The following is an 18,279-nucleotide window of genomic DNA, read 5'->3' on the forward strand; positions in this document are numbered from 1 at the left end:
CTTTGACCCATTTCCTGTTTGGTAGTATGTTGTTTAGCCTCCATCTGTGTGTGTGTTTTCTAGTTTTTTTTTCTTGATTTCTAGTTGCATATCATTGTGGTCAGAAAAGATGCATAATATGATTTCATAATGATTTCTATATTCTTGAATTTATTGAGATTTGTTTTGTGGCCTAACGTGATCTATTCTGGGGAATGTTCTATGTGCACTTGAGAAGAACTTGTTTTTGATAGAATGTTCTGTATCTGTTAATTCCATCAGTGTCATTCAGACACAGTTTCCTTTGATTTTCTGCCTGTTTTATGTATCCACTGATGTAAGTGGGGTGTTAGAGTCCCATACTATTATTAATGTCTAATTCTCCCTTTGTTAATAACTACTTTGTGTATTTAGGTGCTCCAATATTGAGTGGATACTTAAAACTGTTATATTCTCTTGTAGGATTGACTGCTTTATCATTATGTAATGCCCTTCCTTTGTCTCTTTCTTTCAAATAAGTTTTCTGCGCCTTTCTCTCTCTCTGTCTCTCCTCCTTCTGGGATGCCCATAATGTAAATGTTTGTTCACTTGATGTTGTCCAAAACCTCCTCTATCATTTTTAAAAATTCTTTTTTTGCTCTTCAGCTTGGGTGCTTTCCATTACTCTTTCTTCCAAATGGCTGATCCATTCTTCTGCATCCACTAATACTGTTGATTCCCTCTAGTGTATTTTTCATTTGTTATTTTTTTTTTTTTAAAGATTTTATTTATTTATTTGAGAGAGAGAGACTGAGAGAGCACATGAGAGGGGGGAGGGTCGGGAGGGTCAGAGGGAGAAGCAGACTCCCTGCCGAGCAGGGAGCCCGATGTGGGACTCGATCCCGGGACTCCAGGATCATGACCTGAGCCGAAGGCAGTCGCTTAACCAACTGAGCCACCCAGGCGCCCTTCATTTCAGTTATTGTACTCTTCAACCCTGGTTCTTTTTTTATATTTTTTATCTCCTTGTCAAAGCTCTCATTTTATTCTCACACTCTTCTCCAGTCTGATGAGCATCTTTACAATCATTATTTTAAACTCTTTAGCAGGCATATTGATTATTCCTGTTTCATTTAATTTTCTGGGTTTTATCTTGTTCTTTCATTTGGAACATATTCTTCTGTCTCCACATTTTGCTTGACTGTGTTTCTATGAATTAGGTAGAACAGCTGCTTCTCCTAATCTTGAAGGAATGGTCTTGTGTATGGTCATCCCCTGTGCAGACTGTGTGCCTGGTAACTTTGGCTGGCTGCCTGGAGCTGTGACTGGCTTGGGGGTCCCTGGACACTCTGCTGGGGCTGCCCTGGTGGGATGGCCAGAGCTGAAGTGGGCATGGGCTGGGGTGATCCTGGGGCTCTCTGCACAGAGAGTGCCCTGGTCAGCTGAAGCTGAAGTGGGCATGGGCTGGGGCAGTCTCTGGGTTCTCTGTGTAGAAGGCATCTTAACAAGATAGCTGAAGCTGAAATGGGTGCAACCCAGGTTGTCACAGGGTTTTCCACACACCTGGCACCCTGGCAGGTGTGTTCTTCCTTCTACAAGGAAGAACCCTGGGAGTACAGCTGAAGCTGAAGTGGGTATAAGCCAGAGTGTGCTCAGCACAGGGGGTGCCCTAGTAGAGTGACTGGAGCCAAGGCCGGTGTCAAGCAGGGTGTCCCAAGACAAGGTGCATAGGAGGCACCTTAGTGGGGTAGCTGAAGCAGGTGTGAGCCAGGAGGCCACCTGGAGCCAAAGTGGTATGGGCCTGTGAAGTTCTGGGGTGGCTTATACCTGTTGCACCTTGGTGCAACCACGGGAGATATACATAGTGAGCACTTACTAGGAGTGTCCCAGTGTTTGTCAAGCTGGGGCTACCTTGGTGAGACAGCTAGGGCTGGTATGGACTAGGGACTGGGGGCTCACTGAGGGGGTTAAGGCCAGCTATGGCACCTGAACAGTGCTCCCATCCACACTATCAAGGTGGAAGGGGAATGTAAACCGTGGTGCTCACCAGCCCCTCTGACCTGGAGAGTTCCAGCAGCTCCCTTGCCGTATGATAGGATTCTAGGTCTAGTTCCTTTATATCTATTTGCTCTTTTAAACCGTTGCTTTTTTTCTGTGCCCCAGAGCTCACAAATCTGCTCACAGTCCTTCAGTACTACCCCTCCCCACTCCAGTGTGTGTCCTGGGTGGGGGTTTCCCTTCATTACTGTCTCTATCCTTCTTGCCATTCTTTATGTGGTCTTTTGTGCAGAAACTGTTAAGTCCTTAGTTTTTCAGGAGGAATTATTTTACATATTAGTGTAGATTTAGTGTGTGAAGGTGAGTTCAGGATCTTTCTACATAGCCATCTTGGACCAGAGTCCCAATTATCTTTTTCATCGATAAGGAGTTATTTAAATAATCTGGATAGAATTTGTCAGAGTATTGCAAACTCTGGGGGTTGCCTTCTGACTCTCCTATTCATATATTTAGATGATAAAAGTAGCCTGATCAATCAGTCTTCCTTTATGATTAGTGGGTTTTGTTTTTGTTTTTTTGGTCCTATTTACCAAATCGTTTACCACAAAGACAGGAAGCTATTGTCCTATGCTATCTTCTGGAAGCTTTATCTTCCATATTTAAGTTTATGATCCATCTGGAATTGATTTTTGTGCATGTGGATCAAGATTTTTTCCCCTTTGGATATTCATATTAATTGATTCCACACATTTACTAAAAATCATTTTTCCTTATTGCATTAATTATCATAAACTAGAGAGCTTTATGTTGGTCTATTTCTGAACACTATTCCATTGGTCTATTTGAATATCCTTGTGCTAGTAGTATCACTGTTTTAATTATGGTACCTCTATAACGAGTCTTGATAACTAGTGGTGTCGTCTTCTAACTTCACTATTATGCTTTAAAATGGTCTTTGCTGTTTTTGGCTCTCTCTATTTCCACGTAAGTTGTTAGCCCTCCCACCTTATGCCGCCACCCAAACCATTAGGATTTTGATGGATTGCATTCAATCTACATCAATTTGACAGGAATTAACATCTGAAAAATAGTTCTAAACAATAAACATGTATATTACTATTCAGATCTTTTAAAAATTTCTCAGTAATGTTTTATGCTTTTTCTGTATAGAGCTCTTGTACATCTTTCATTAGACAAATTCATTCCTAGTTATCTGATAGCTTTTTAAATACTATATATATATCTTCATTAAATGCTAACTTATGTGTTGGTAGCTTATACAAATGATTTTGTACATTGACCTTACCTCTTGTACCACCACTAAAGACACTAATTAGAAAGAAAAGCCAAAAGGATCTGTAAAAAACCCAAGTGGGAAATCAGTGAATTAGTTTTATTTCTCCAATCAATCCTTGTACTGTTTGTTTGGGTTTTTTTGTTGTTTTATTTTGTACCTTGCGTTTAAGGCTATAGATTTCCCTGTAGGCAGTGCTTGACCTGTACCCACAAATTTTGATATTATTTTCATAACAAAAAACCTTGGAAAGTGAAGAACCTTCAAGGAATAATGCCAGGGATAGAATCAAGGGATAGCATAACATTAAAAAAGTGAATAAAAGGGTTGGAAGATAAAGTTAAGGAAGTCCCTTATAAACAAATGGAAAGAGATGTTAAACAGAGGAAATAAGAGGATAAATCTAGGAGGTCCAACACCTGAATAAGAAAAATTCCAGGAAGAGAGGACAGAGAATGAGGAAGGGAGGAAACTATAAAAGAAAACACTAAAGGACTTGAACTTTCCAGAATGAAAGGATGAGAATTAGCACAATGGATTGGGGGGGGGGGAAGACATCTTATCACCAGGAAATTTAGGATTTTCTTTTGATTTCTGGAGTTTTCTAAAATCTTCAATAAAAGACTTAATGGATTGAAAATTAAAAGACTTCTCATCCTAAATTCTGAGGGAAAACTGTTTTCAAGCTAGCATTCTAGAACTAGCCAAACTATTAATGAAGGAATAGACATTTTCTTGTGAGATATCAAAATTTTACCTCTAAGTACCTGGAAGAGGGGCTCACCAAAATGAGGAAATGAGCAGGAAGATCAAGGACACAGATGACTGAACGTAAGAGAAGCTCCAGGAGGACTGCTATGCAGCACACTTAGCCAGTAACCAATTCACACTGGAAGAAAAGGAAAAGGGCACCAAAAAGTCTATCTATAGGAGGAAAAGAAAACAGTGCTAATAGAACAGAATACCTGATTAGGGCTAGACAAGTAGAAAATAAAGAGGTTTTACAATCCTGGGGAAAATGTGTTAATTTCAAGAAGAACAAAAGTTGCACAGGAAAGAAAATATAATCATAACATACTAGTTAACCAGTGAATAAAAGTCCTAAGTTAAACACTGAATATAAATTTAACAAGAAAGATATTACCATACTAGGAGGATGAAAAGGAAGAGGTAAAGGTAACTCATGGGTGAGTTAAAAGTACAAAATCCTCATCTTCTATAACAGCAAGTTAACAGATAATGAATAAAGCCAATAAGTATGTAACAGAATATATCCATCTTTAAAAAGATGGATGTAAAGACTAGAAGAAACTGCTAAGAGTTGGAGAGATGGACTTCTATTACTCAAATTTTCAAACTATTATTGGATAACTCACTTGTCAATCCTTTATCCATGTCCAAAGAAATTTCGGCCACAAATTACCTAGTTGCATTTAGAATAAAAAAATCAAGTCTTTCAGAAAAGCTGGGAAAACTGGCAAAAAAACCCCCAAGAACATATATTAAATCACAACTGCAGATGTCAAATATATACAACTCAACACAAAACCCCTAGAAGTACTTTAAATTATAAACTTTAACAATGTTCAATCATACTTATTTAAAATTTTATTCATTAGTCTTAATTAAAATAAATTTTAATTGAAAAATTAACCATAGAGGAATATAGTACAAGTTATTTTTACTGCACATGACCAACTGTACAAATACAATACTCAAATCTTAGTATATTTTTAAATATATTAGATGTGCACAATAAAATAACCTCCTACTTTATAGATGCACTTTTCATTCTATCAAATATAAGGCTCACATGAGACCATAACAAAACTTAATACTCTGTTCAAGTGCCCAGGGACAAGGCGAAGCAGTCAATTAACCTTTTAAAATATCTATGAACTAGAACAGTTTTCTTTGAGTTTCATAAGCCAAAGACTATTAAGGAATATTTTAAGACTGAGTACTGGTGGCAAAGAAATTAAGGAGTTTGGGGGAAAAAACATAGTTTAGTATTAACAGTACAGTATATCTGCCAGGTTCTAGGTTTCCTGTGCACAACCAGGTTAATATGAAGATCTTTAAAACATGAATATTGAATTTAGTACAATTTTATAGTGTACCTAATTATAGTAGAAAAGTAGATACCTGATGAGAATGCTTTTTTGAAACAGCTTTTTTACATAGGGTCTTTAAGAGAATCCAAACAAATACTGTAATGCAGGGTCTTGGAAAATATATTAACTGCGAAATGCCCACAATTAGAAATGTTATCTGGCAATACGGTAATTGAAATGGTGTGGCAATGTGAAATGTTAAAAGGAATGATAATGTAAAATATGAAAACGATGATGAGATCATTTTTACTTCAAAACCTAAAGTAAAAATAAAGGGTGGTGAGCTCATTACTTTATATATGTTATAACTAGGAATTGCTACCTCCAAAATATTTATTCTCTCAATGCTTGTTTTTGAATTGCCCATATTTGACAGATGCTATGTGTAGAATAAAACTAGGTTCTCTGAAAAGAAAAAAACCTTGGTCTAGGAAGTACCCATTATATACTTACAAATTTAATTAAATATGGCTTTGGGAACTAAAGAAAATTTTTTCCAAAAAGTTACCTAATTAAGAATGCTTAATGTACAGTCAAAATTTCAGAGGCTCGTATACACTTAGAAACTGCTATTTCAGTTGATGTGATTGATACCTTGTCTCAACTACCTGTGTATTTTTCCCCAAAGTATACTCTTACACGCAGAATTTTTAAAACAATGAAATATTTCAGCTCTTCTTTCATACCCTTAGTAAAATATACAACACTGTAATTTTTTAATCTGGATATCAAAGACAATTTAAACCAACCATATTATACATCTGAAATAAATGTCCTAAATTTTATAACACCATCAGTGTGTCAGCAAATATGGGGAAATGCAGCTGTGATTGAATATGTGGGGCTGTTGCAATTACTCTTCATCGTCTCTTTGAAGTGGTATCACCTGAATTTCTTTGGCTATCCTTTCTGCTAATGTTTTACTATTTGCAGCAATTATTCTTCGTGACATCAAGTCAAATGGCCCACCTAAAATCAAACCAAACATAATTCCTGTAAAACTAGTATAGCAATATGTACTATGGTCAATCATAACATTTTAATACTTTGTTTTCTTTAAAAAAAACTGTCATAACCATAATGCTTAAGCTTTGGCAATACATGAATGAGTTTTAAGAATCTTTTAGTAAATACCAGGGTTTTTTTTGGGGGTGGGGAGCGTTTCAATCATACCGGTCTGAAAAATGCCATTTTTTAAAAAATTTTTATTTATATTTGTTAGTTAACATGCAGTGTAATATTAGCTTCATCTACTTCTTTCCTGTGTTCTTTTTCTAATCTTTTTGTTACTTTTATTACCTCTTTCATGTTTGGGAATCTATGGACAGGAAATTTGACTCCACAGCACAGCATTTTCATATCTCTCCTTCCCATTTCCTTATTTCTTCATTGCCTTTCTCCCAGATCACAAGTGAATATCTTTCGGCCCAGGTTCACTCTTCACTTTAAAACATTTCACCATCAGTTCAAAGCAAGAAGTTAACCTCTCTAGGCCCAAGGCAGAAAGTGATGGTGGGGGAAGTTCATTGTCAACCACCCCAGTCACCAAAAAGCTCTTGGTACAAACCTCAGATTCAGTGACCTTCTGTAATTTTCCAAAAGCGTCTCAAGAGTTCCTGATACTCACAGGTTTGAAGAGGCTTAGTCATTTATCATTATTATTCCCACATTACAATTAGCTTCTTATCCTTGCCTCTCTCAATTTGTTATTCTGATTTTGCAGAAAATTACATGGCTTGTTTTTGTTTGGCCTTTAAGAGTTTAAGTGTAACATATATTAAACATTAAAAGAAAAAAGCCACATATAAAGGAAAGTACCAGAGAGAAAAATGCTTTACTGTCCCATAATTTTACCTGTCACATCCATTAGTACTCCACCAGCTTCAGTAACAATAATGCCAGCTCCTGCCATATCCCAGCAGTGAATTCCCATTTCATAATATGCATCTGCAACTCCAGTTGCCACAAGGCACATATTAACAGCTGCTGTCCCAACACCTCGGATCCTAACAAATAACATTTAAAAATAAGATTAAAAAAAATCCTTCAAAAAGGCTCCTCCTTTAGTTTAGGTGAGAATTTACAAGTAAAAAAACAAAAAACAAAAAACAAAACTTATCTAATTTTAAAATAAAAATACATAAAATCTAATTATGATACACTATACAGATGATAAAATTAATCCCCACAGATCAATCATTTAGTAAGAAACACTAAAACAAAGATATTTTCGGGGGAAAAAAAATGCCATCATTCTTCTATAATGGCATGCACGTATATTCATATTTGTCTCAACTCGAACTACAGACCCATAATACAAGCAGTCTCTAGGAGGAGTAAAATATGTTATTGGTCATTGCCATGTGTGTACACATCAGTATGTGTGACTAAAGGGTAACAGCACACCTGGGCTCTGGTGAGACAGAGGCCTACCTGAAAAGAGTATTTCAGGTTTGCACCTCTTCCCTGGAAATATATCAGATTAAGGTAAGTATGGACACTACTTTGATGAGCCATTACAGTAATAACTGATTCAAGAATCACCAATAAATGCCAAAATGAGCAAGAGCAAGATTGGTATTTACATAATGTCAAAGTATCTCTCCCTAAGATACATAATACATGCATATATCATTTTATTGTGCTTGATCACACATCACAGATATTGATTTTTTACAAACTGAAGGTTTGTGGCAACCCTGCATCAAGCAAATCTACTGGCACTTTGTGTCTCTGTCACATTTTGGTAATTCTTGTAATATTTCAAATTTTTTCATTATTTGTTATGTTGATCAATGATTATGACTCCCTGAAAGCTCAGATGATTAGCTTTTAGTAATAAAATGTTAAAGTATGTACATTGCTTTTTTAGACATAATCCTATTATACATTTCATATATCGTGGTATAATATAACTTACATGGACTAGAAAACCAAAAAATTCATTTTACTTGCTTTATTGATATAGTTGCTTTATTGCTGTAGTCTAGAACCAAACCTGCAATATCACTGAGGTATGCCTGTACCTATAATGGGAAAGCATCCTTATAATGGTCTACCCCTATCAAGTGATCTAACTTATTATCACCAATAATGGGACAAAAAGGTATCAAGTGCCCCCTCCTCTGATGCACTGAGAGACACAACATTGCTTCTCTGGCATTCCTGCCAAAAATGTGTAACTCTAATCTTGAGGAAACCAGACAAACCCAAATCAAGAGACTTACTATAAAATAATTAGCCTACATTTTTCAAAAAAAAAAAAAAAAGACCAAGACTAAGCAACTGTTCCAGATTAAAGAAAACTGATGAGAAATGATAATTAAATGCAATGTTTGATCCTGGATTGAATCTTGGATCTGATTTTTTTCAAAATTTGGATAAAGTCACTATATCACTGTTAACTTCCTGATTTTTACAACTGTATTATAGTTATGTTAGGGAGCATCCCCTTTATTAAAGGAACACAAACTGAAATATTTAAGAAAAAGCATTCATCATGTCTGCAAGTAATTTTCAAATGATTTTTACTCCAACTCCTTTTGTAATTATTTAAACCGCTGCATATAAGACAGTGATATCTGTTCACTGAAAAGGAAATAACAGGAGTTAGGGGAGATCAGGAAGATGGAGTGGTAGGAGGATCCTGCACTCAACTCCTTCCACAGACACACCAAGATAACAGCTCTATTTGTGCAAATCACTCTGAAAAATGACCCAAAGTCTGGCAAAACAGACCTTCCAAAGTTAATTGTGGAGAGACCACATCAAAAAGGGCAGAAGGGGACAGAAATGCAGTTGGGAATCAAACCCTCCTGGTGAGACTAACCACAAACAGGAGGGATATCACAAGCGTGGAGAAGTGAGCTGATCAGACTCCATGCCAGGTACCCCAGGCATTAGGGAAACACACTGGGAAGATGAGCTCCCATAACATCTGGCTCTGATAACCAGTGGGGCTTAACTTTAAAAGCTGTTAAAATTAGGGTTTAACTCCAGGTACTTTAAATTAGCAGGCTTAGCTCTGGAAGAGCTGGAGGGCAATGGGAAACCATCCCTGCCCTAAAATAAGCCAAAATAACCAATAATAAATAGCCCAGCCTAGACACAGCATAAAAGTAGCTATTTGAAAAGTGCCTGTGGTATACACAGAAAGAGATTTATTTACTAATCACCGAACAAGTGCTGGAGGGGCAGGTATCTTCAGGAAACTTCTCCAAGAACAAAAGTGTAGCCATGTATCACTTCATCTCCCCCAGCCTAAATAGCCTGACACATGTGGGAACCCATGTAAACCCTCTCCACCTATTTTGCTAGCACTACATAACTCACCCTCACATTCACCTGCAGACCCACCCATACAACCCCCCACCCCACAACTTGGTAGGGGTTCCTGAAAAGCAGCTCCTGCCCACCACATCCTGCAAGCAGCCCCGGCAAGGATCAGTGCCACTCCAAAGTGACTCTTCCTTGGGTAGAGGGGGGATAACCCCACACACCAGCACACCCATAGTTCCAGCAGCCAAACCTTTTAGCTGGCCACCCAGGGAGAATGCCCTGCACTTGGTGTGCCTACAGCTAGAGCAGACAGACTTGGTATAGATATCTAATCTGACTGCCCACCCCTCCCAACAAAAACAGCCTCCCAGGGAGCCCCGCAGGGAAAGTGCCCTGACCTCTTGCCCTGCCATAGCTAGGGCAAACTAGATGCAGACACCTCCCACATACAAGCATGCAGTGGTCTCAAGCCCCTCAATGGTGCAGGACCAAACCTGGCATGTGCCTACAGCAGGCAAAATAAGATAGGTCATTGTAGCCAACTGGACTGAAGGCAAATGTGACTGAGCTACAATAGTAGGGTGCACAGAGCCCACAGAGAAGACACCCCTGGAGTGCCTGGTTCTGATGACATTGGGCTAAAGGCCCCACAGAACCTTTTCTTCACAAGGCCATTACTTTCAAGACCAGGAGACAGAGTTGACCTTCCTAATATACAGAAACAGTGAGTTAGACAAAATGAGGAGAGAAAGGAATATGTTCCAAATGAAAGAACAAAAAAATCACAGCAAAAAAGCTAAATGATATGGAGATAAGCACTATGCCTGATAAAGAAGTCAAAGTAATGGTCATAAAGATACTGACTTGAGGGGGAAAAAAAAAAAGATCTCAGATCTTCAACAAAGAGACAAGAAATATAAAAAAAGAACCAATCAGAGATGAAGAACTCAATAATGGGGGGGGAAAAAACCACCACACACACACCAGAGGGAATCAACAACAGAACAAAGGATGCACAAGAACAGATTGGTGATCTAGAAGACAGGATAATGTCCAGCAACCAAGCTGAAGGCAAAAAAAGAAAAAAAAAGATAAGGAAACTCTGTGATTTCATCAAGCATAATAACGTTAGTGTTCTAGGGATCTCAGGAGGAGAAGAGAGAAAGGAGCAGAAAACTTATTTGAAGAAATAATAGCGGAAAACTTCCCTAACCTGGAGAAAGAAACACACATCCATATCCAGGAGGCAGAGACCCTCCAACAAGATGAACCCAAGGAGATCCATATCTCCCTACACTGTCGTTACTTTCTGCCATGTTAATTATGAAAAGAAATTTTAAAAGCAGCAAGAGCAAAAACAGTTACATACAAGGGAAATCCCAAACAGCTACCAGCTGATTTCTTGGCAGAAACTTTGCAGGCCAGAAGACAGTGTCATGATATATTCAAAGTGCTTAAAGGAAAAAACCTGCAACTGGAATACTCTATCCAGCAAGATAATCATTCAGAATAGAAGGAGACATAAAGAGTTTCCCAGACAAACAAAAGTTAAAGGAGTTCATTACCACTAACCCATCCTTACACAAAATGTTGAATTCTGAGTGCAAAGAAAAGGCCCTAACAGTAAGACAATTATGAAAGGAAGAAATTTCACAAATAAATGCAAACATGTAATAAAGGTAGGTAAATCTCTTATAAAACCAGTATGGAGATGAAAACACAAAAGCAGTAAAATAAATTCTATGTACAAAAATGAGTCAAGGATACACAACATAAAACATATATACATTTATATATATAAAATATGACATTCATAAAACGTGGGTAGGGGAGTAAATATTTAGTGCTTTTAGAATTTGTTTGAACTTAAGCAAATATCAACTTAATATAGACTGCTATACCCATAAGATGTTAAATATGAACCTAATGGTAACTGCAAACCAAAAACCTATAATAGATATACTTTTGATTCCTTTCTCTTTTTTGTGTGTTTAACACTAAAAAGCCATCAAACCACAAGGGAAGAGAACAAGAGAAGGACCAGAGAAAAACAACCAGAAAAAAGTCACAAAATGGCAATAAGTAATACCTATGAATAATTACTTTAAAGGTTAAGAGGACAAAATGCTACAATCAAAAGATATAGGGTGACCAAAAAGATTTAAAAAACAAGACCTATCCATTTGCTGCCTGTAAGAGGTTTACTTTAGACCTAAAGACATGTATACACTTAATGGATGGAAAAAGATTCCATGAAAACAGAAGTGAAACAAAAAGCCACACTAGCAATATTTAGATCACACAAAATTCTTTTGTTACAGTCTTTGTTTTAAAGTCTAAGAAGGGCATTATATAATGATAAAGGGAACATTCTAAAAAGAGGGTATAACAATTGTAAATATCTATGTACCCAACACTGGACAATCAAACATATAAAGCAACTACTAACAGACATAAAGGGAGAAATTGACAATAGTACAATAATGGTAGGTGACTTTAACACAACACTTACATCAATGTATAGACCATCCGGAGAGAAAATCAACAGGAAACAGTATCTTTGAACAACACATTAGACTAATGGACCTAACAGATATATACAAAACATTTCATCTGAAAACAGCAGAATATATGTTCTTTTCAAGTGCACATAGAAAATTCTCCAGGACAGATCACATGCTAAGCCACAAAACAAATCTCAATAAAATCAAGAAGACTGAAATCCTACCAAGTATTTTTTTTTTTTTTTAAAGATTTTATTTATTTGAGACAGAGAGAATGAGAGACAGAGAGCATGAGAGGGAGGAGGGTCAGAGGGAGAAGCAGACTCCCCGCCGAGCAGGGGGAGCCCGATGCGGGACTCGATCCCGGGACTCCAGGATCATGACCTGAGCCGAAGGCAGTCGCTCAACCAACTGAGCCACCCAGGCGCCCCTACCAAGTATCTTTTCTGACCACAATCGTATAACACTAGAAATCAATTATAAGAGGAAATCTGGAAAGGAACACAAATACAGAGACTAAACAACCAATGGGTCAACCAAGAAATCAAAGAGGGAATAAAATTTATGGAGATAAAAGAAAATACAACTGTCCAAAATCTTTGAGATGCAGCAAAAAGCAGTTCTAAGAGGGAAGTTTATAGCAATACAAGCCGAACTTAAGAAACAAGAAAAATCTCAAACACCTAACCTTATATCTAGGAGATCTATAAAAAGAACAAAGTCCAAAGCTAATAGAAGGAAATATTAAGGCTAGAGCAGAAATAGAGACAAAAAAAAAAAAAAAAAAGTCAATGAAACTAGGAGCTGGTTCACTGAAAAGACAAAGCTGATAAACCTTTAGCCACATTCATCAACAAAAACAGAGAAAGACTCAATCAGTCACAACTGAAGGAGGATAAATAACTGATAGTACAGAAATGCAAAGGATTATAAAAGAATATTATGAAAATTATATTGGGCAACCTAGAAGAAATGAATAAATTCCTAGAAACATATAAACATCCATACCTGAATCAGGAAGAAATAGGAAATTTGAACAAACTAATTGCTAGCAATGAAACTGAATCAGTAATCAAACTCCCAACAAACAACAGTCTAGGACCAGATGGATTCACAGGTGAATTGTACCAAACATTAAGGAAAAGCTAATAAAATAAATTTTAAATAATAAAAAAATAAAGAATATATATTCTTCTCAAACTATTCCAAAAAGATAGAAGAAGGAAAGCTTCCAAATTCATTCTATGAGGCCAGCATTACTCTGACACCAAAACCAAAGACACTACAAAAGAAGAGAACTACAGGTTAAATCACTGCTGAACATAGATGCAAAAATCCTCAACAAAATATTAACAAGCCACATTTAACAATGCATTAAAATGATCATTCACCCTGATCAAGTGGGATTTATTGCGAAGATGCAGGGATGGTTCAATAGTCACAAATCAATGTCCTACACCACATCAACAAAATGAAAAATAAAAATCACATGATCAACCCACTAGATGCAGAAAACATGTGACAAATTTCAACACCTGTTCATGTTAAAAATCCTCAGCAAAGTTGGTTTACAGGGAACATACCTCAACATAATAAAGGCCATATATGAAAAACCAACAGCTAACATTAAACACAATGGTAAAATACTGACTTACAGCTTTTCCTCTAAGATCAGTAACAAGACAAGGATGTCCACTACCATCACTTTTCTTCAACATACTACTGGGAGTCCTAGCTGCAGCAATCACACAAGATAAAGGAATAAAAGGCATCCAAATTGGTAGGAATGAAGTAAAACTGTCACTACTTGCAGCTGCCCTGATACTATACATAGAACACCCTAAAGACTCCACCAAAAAACTTAAAAATGATACACCTTTACACCAAAGCAATTAAAAAAAAAAAGATTAAAATTATGTGATGCCTTTGGTTTCAAATATGCTTTACTGCTTATTTCTTACTGCATATCAAATTTAAGAAAGAACTGTTTAACAAATGTTAAACAGATGTTTCACTGCTTTCCAAATAGATAAAACCAAATTAATGTTAGTGGCTTTTGATAGTTTATATAAAGAATGGCAGACAAAATTTTCCCCTTTTCTCATGGGATATGCGATAGTTCATAGCTCATGTCCTAGAAAGCAAATATCAAGATCTTTCATAAATAACCCCTCGGTACTTCTATTCAGAGACAGAACTGTAGGCTGGAAGAACAATAATGATACTTACTGGCAATGCTTCTGTCCATTTCTAATAAATATCATGGGCTCTCAGGCAAGGAGCCTTATAGTCAGAAAAGAAGATATTCTTTTATGAACAAATATTACCAGAGAGAGTACTTAATTACCAAATAATCAAGGCTGTGGTCTAGATTTTACAAATGTCTTCTGAATCCTATTTTAGTCTGATCCTTCTATAGGATTAATATGGCATAAAGTAAAAAGGACAGTTTTTGGTATCACAGAGCTTTGAGTTTGCACCCCTACTTAGCTGCTTAAAACTGTAATCTTGAGAGTTTTCTCTTCAAGTTTTACTTTTCTTGTCATCAAAATGGGGAGACCAACTTACTTTGGACCACTGTTGTAATGGTTATAATAAATATCTGCAAAGCACCTAGGAGAGTGCCTGACATCTAAAAGAGCCTCAAAGATATGTTTAAGATGAAATTATTCCCTAAACCATGATGCCAGAAAACATTATAGAAGTAAATGGAGAGGGGGGCGCCTGGGTGGCTCAGATGGTTAAGCGTCTGCCTTCGGCTCAGGTCATGATCCCAGGGTCCTGGAATCGAGTCCCACATCGGGCTCCCTGCTCCTTGGGAGCCTGCTTCTCCCTCTGCCTCTCTCTCTCTCTCTCATGAATAAATAAATAAAATCTTTTAAAAAAAAAAAAAAAGAAGTAAATGGAGAGGAGCAAGATGGTGGCAGCGGAGTAGATTTAAATTTCGTCTGGTCCCAAGAATTCAGCTAGATAGGGATCGAACCATTCTGAACACCTACGAACTCAACAGGAGATCGAAGAAAAGAATAGCAGTAACCCTCTGAACAGAAAAGCGACCACTTTCTGGAAGGTAGGACGTGCAGAGAAGTGAATCCGAGGCAGTATACGGGAAGATAGACGGTGGGGGAGGGGGCTTCCGTTGGCTGTTACCAGCAACTGATTGAGCAGCGGAGCAAAAAATTGGAAGTCTGCTCTGCTGAGGGACATCACTCCAGTGCCTAAGTGGGGGTGGGGGAGTGGGAGTGGTGGAACCCTCGCTGGGACAGTGTGGTCTCAGGACCCTCAGGGTCACAGAAAGACCAAGGGTGCCTGAGTGTGGCAGAGCTCCCAGGTATCGGAGTAGGGAAGCGGGCTGCAAAGACAGAGCCGAGGCGTGGGCTCTCACCTCGGGGTTGCCATAAACTGTGATCCGCGGCATAGTCAGGCCACTGCTCTTTCAGCAGGGACCCAACAAGTGGCAGATCCGGGGAGCCTCCCCTTCCTACCCCCGGGAGGAGCAGCGTGGGAGCACACTGCAGGGATCTGCTGGGATTGGAGACTCCACACTGGGTCGGGTGCCAGAGATAGAAACGCTCGGTCACAGGCCAGGTGAGCATGGAGTGCTGCCGGAGACCAGGGAGATGGGAGTGATTCACTGCTTTTCTCTGGGGGCTCACTGAGGAGTGGGGCCCCGAGTTCTTGGCTCCTCTGGGGCAGAGATTGGGAGGCTGCCATTTTCACTCTCCTCCTCCAAAGCTGTACAGAAAGCTTGCAGGGAACAAAAGCTCCCGAGAGTAAACCCGAGATTACTTAGCCCGGGCCCTGGCAAGGGCGGGGCAATTCCGCCTCGCAAAGACATTTGAGAATCACTGCAACAGGCCCCTCCCCCAGAAGATCAGCAAGAATAGCCAGCCAAGACCAAGTTTACCGGTCAATGAGAACAGCAGAACTCAAGGACTAGGGGAATACTGCACATAGAATTCATGGCTTTTTTGCCCCCCTGATTCTTTAGTCTTTCAAAGTTAATTTTTTTAATTTTTTCTATTTTTGTTCGAATTTTTCTTATTCCCTTTTTCAACCAACATCTTAATCCCTTGTTAAAAATATTTTTTATTTTTCATTTTTACAGTCAAATTCTATCCCTTCACTGTAGTTAACCTTATTTTTGGTGTATGTATATATATATATATATATATATATGTATATATATACCAGTTGTTCTCTCTTTAAAATTTTGGGATACAGTTTCTTCTAACAGACAAAATATACCCTAAATCTCTAGTGTATGGCTTTGTTCTAGTCTCCTGCCTGATCACATTCTTTTTTTTTTTAATTTCTCTTTTTTCAACCAACTTATCAATTCCTTTTATAAAATCTTTTATAATTTCCATCTTTACGGTCATATTCCATCCCTTCATTGTACTTACCCTTATTTTTGTACATATAAGTTTTTCTTTCTTTAAAATTTTGGGAGGCACTTTCTTCTAACAGACCAAAATACGCCCGAAATCTAGTGTGTGGCACTGATCTATGCACCAGCCTGATCATATTTGATCACATATTTTTCTTTTTCTTTTTTCTTTCTTTCCCTTTCTTTTCCCCTGGTTTCCGGTCTCTTCTGATTTGTTTAATATATATTTTTCTGAGGTCGTTGTTACCCTTCTAGCATTTTGTTCTCTCATTCATTTGTTCTCCTCTAGAAAAAATGACAAGACGAAAAAACTCACCTCAAAAAAAAGAACAAGAGGCAGTACCGACTGCCAGGGACCTACTCAATACGGACATTAGTAAGATGTCGGAACTAGAGTTCAAATTGACAATTATAAAGATACTAGCTGGGCTTGAAAAAAAAGCATGGAAGATACTAGAGAAACCCTTTCTGGAGAAGTAAAAGAACTATAACCTAGTCGAAATCAAAAAGGCTATTAATGAGGTGCAATAAAAAATGGAGGCTCCAATTGCTAGGATAAATGAGGCAGAAGAGAGAATGAGTGATATAGAAGACCAAATGATGGAAAATAAGCTGACAAAAAGACAGATAAACAACTACTGGATCACGAGGGCAGAATTCAAGAGATAAGTGATACCATAAGACATAACAATATTAGAATAATTGGGATCCCAGAAGAAGACAGACAGAGAGGGACAGAAGGTATACTGGAGCAAATTATAGCAGAGAACTTCCCTAATTTGGGGAAGGAAACAGGCATCAAAATCCAGGAGGCACAGAGAGTTCCCCTCAAAATCAATAAAAATAGGTCAACACCCGGACATCTAATAGTAAAACTTACAAGTCTCAGAGACAAAGAGAACATCCTGAAAGCAGCTCGGGACAAGCGGTCTATAACCTACAATGGTAGAAACATTAGATTGGCAGCAGACCTATCCACAGCGACCTGGCAGGCCAAAAAGGACTGGCATGATATATTCACGGTGCTAAATGAGAAAAATATGCAGCCAAGAATACTTTATCCAGCTAGGATGTCATTTAAAATAGGAGAGATAAAAAGCTTCCGGGACAAACAGAAACTAAAAGAATTTGTGATCACCACACCAAACCTACAAGCAATATTAAAAGGGGTCCTCCAAGCAAAGAGAGAGCCTAAAAGTAACATAGACCAGAAAGGAACACAGACAATATACAGTAACAGTCACCTTACAGGCAATACAATGGCACTAAATTCCTATCTTTCAATAGTTACCCTGAATGTAAATGGGCTAAATGCCCCAATCAAAAGACACAGGCTATCGGATTGGATGAAAAAACAAGACCCATCAATACGCTGTCTGCAAGAGACTCATTTTAGACCCAAAGATACCTCCAGATTGGAAGTGAGGGGGTGGAAAACCATTTACCATGCTAATGGACATCAAAAGAAAGCTGGGGTGGCAATCCTTATATAAGACATATTAGATTTTAAACCAAAGACTGTAATAAGAGATGAGGAAGGACACAATATCCTACTTAAAGGGTCTATCCAACAAGAAGATCTAACAATTTTAAGTATCTATGCCCCTAACATGGGAGCAGCCAATTATATAAGCCAATTAATAACAAAAGCAAAGGGGCGCCTGGGTGGCTCAGTCGTTAAGTGTCTCCCTTCGGCTCAGGTCATGATCCCAGGGTCCTGGGATCAAGCCCCGCATTGGGCTC

General features: G+C 38.0%; 1 protein-coding gene across 3 annotated transcripts in view; it reads right to left on the reverse strand.

Annotated features, from left to right (window-relative positions):
• Positions 1 to 4,840: 4,840 nt before the first annotated feature.
• The window catches only part of IMPA1 (inositol monophosphatase 1), a 28,719-nt gene continuing 15,280 nt past the window's right edge, over positions 4,841 to 18,279 (reverse strand). For 2 of the 3 annotated variants that reach the window (XM_006727135.3, XM_031025138.2), the window contains exons 8-9: positions 7,219 to 7,370; positions 4,841 to 6,333 (exon numbers count right to left, since the gene is read on the reverse strand). In XM_006727135.3, the coding sequence (XP_006727198.1) occupies positions 6,218 to 6,333; positions 7,219 to 7,370 (268 nt within the window). In that variant the 3' untranslated portion in view covers positions 4,841 to 6,217. Of the gene's footprint in view, positions 6,334 to 6,663; positions 6,808 to 7,218; positions 7,371 to 18,279 lie in introns of all 3 variants that reach the window. The other variant, XR_014144269.1, reaches the window with a different exon arrangement.

The sequence above is a fragment of the Leptonychotes weddellii genome, chromosome 4, assembly GCF_054177405.1.
Source record: "Leptonychotes weddellii isolate Sample4059 chromosome 4, ASM5417740v2, whole genome shotgun sequence".
Taxonomy (NCBI): Eukaryota; Metazoa; Chordata; class Mammalia; order Carnivora; family Phocidae; genus Leptonychotes; species Leptonychotes weddellii.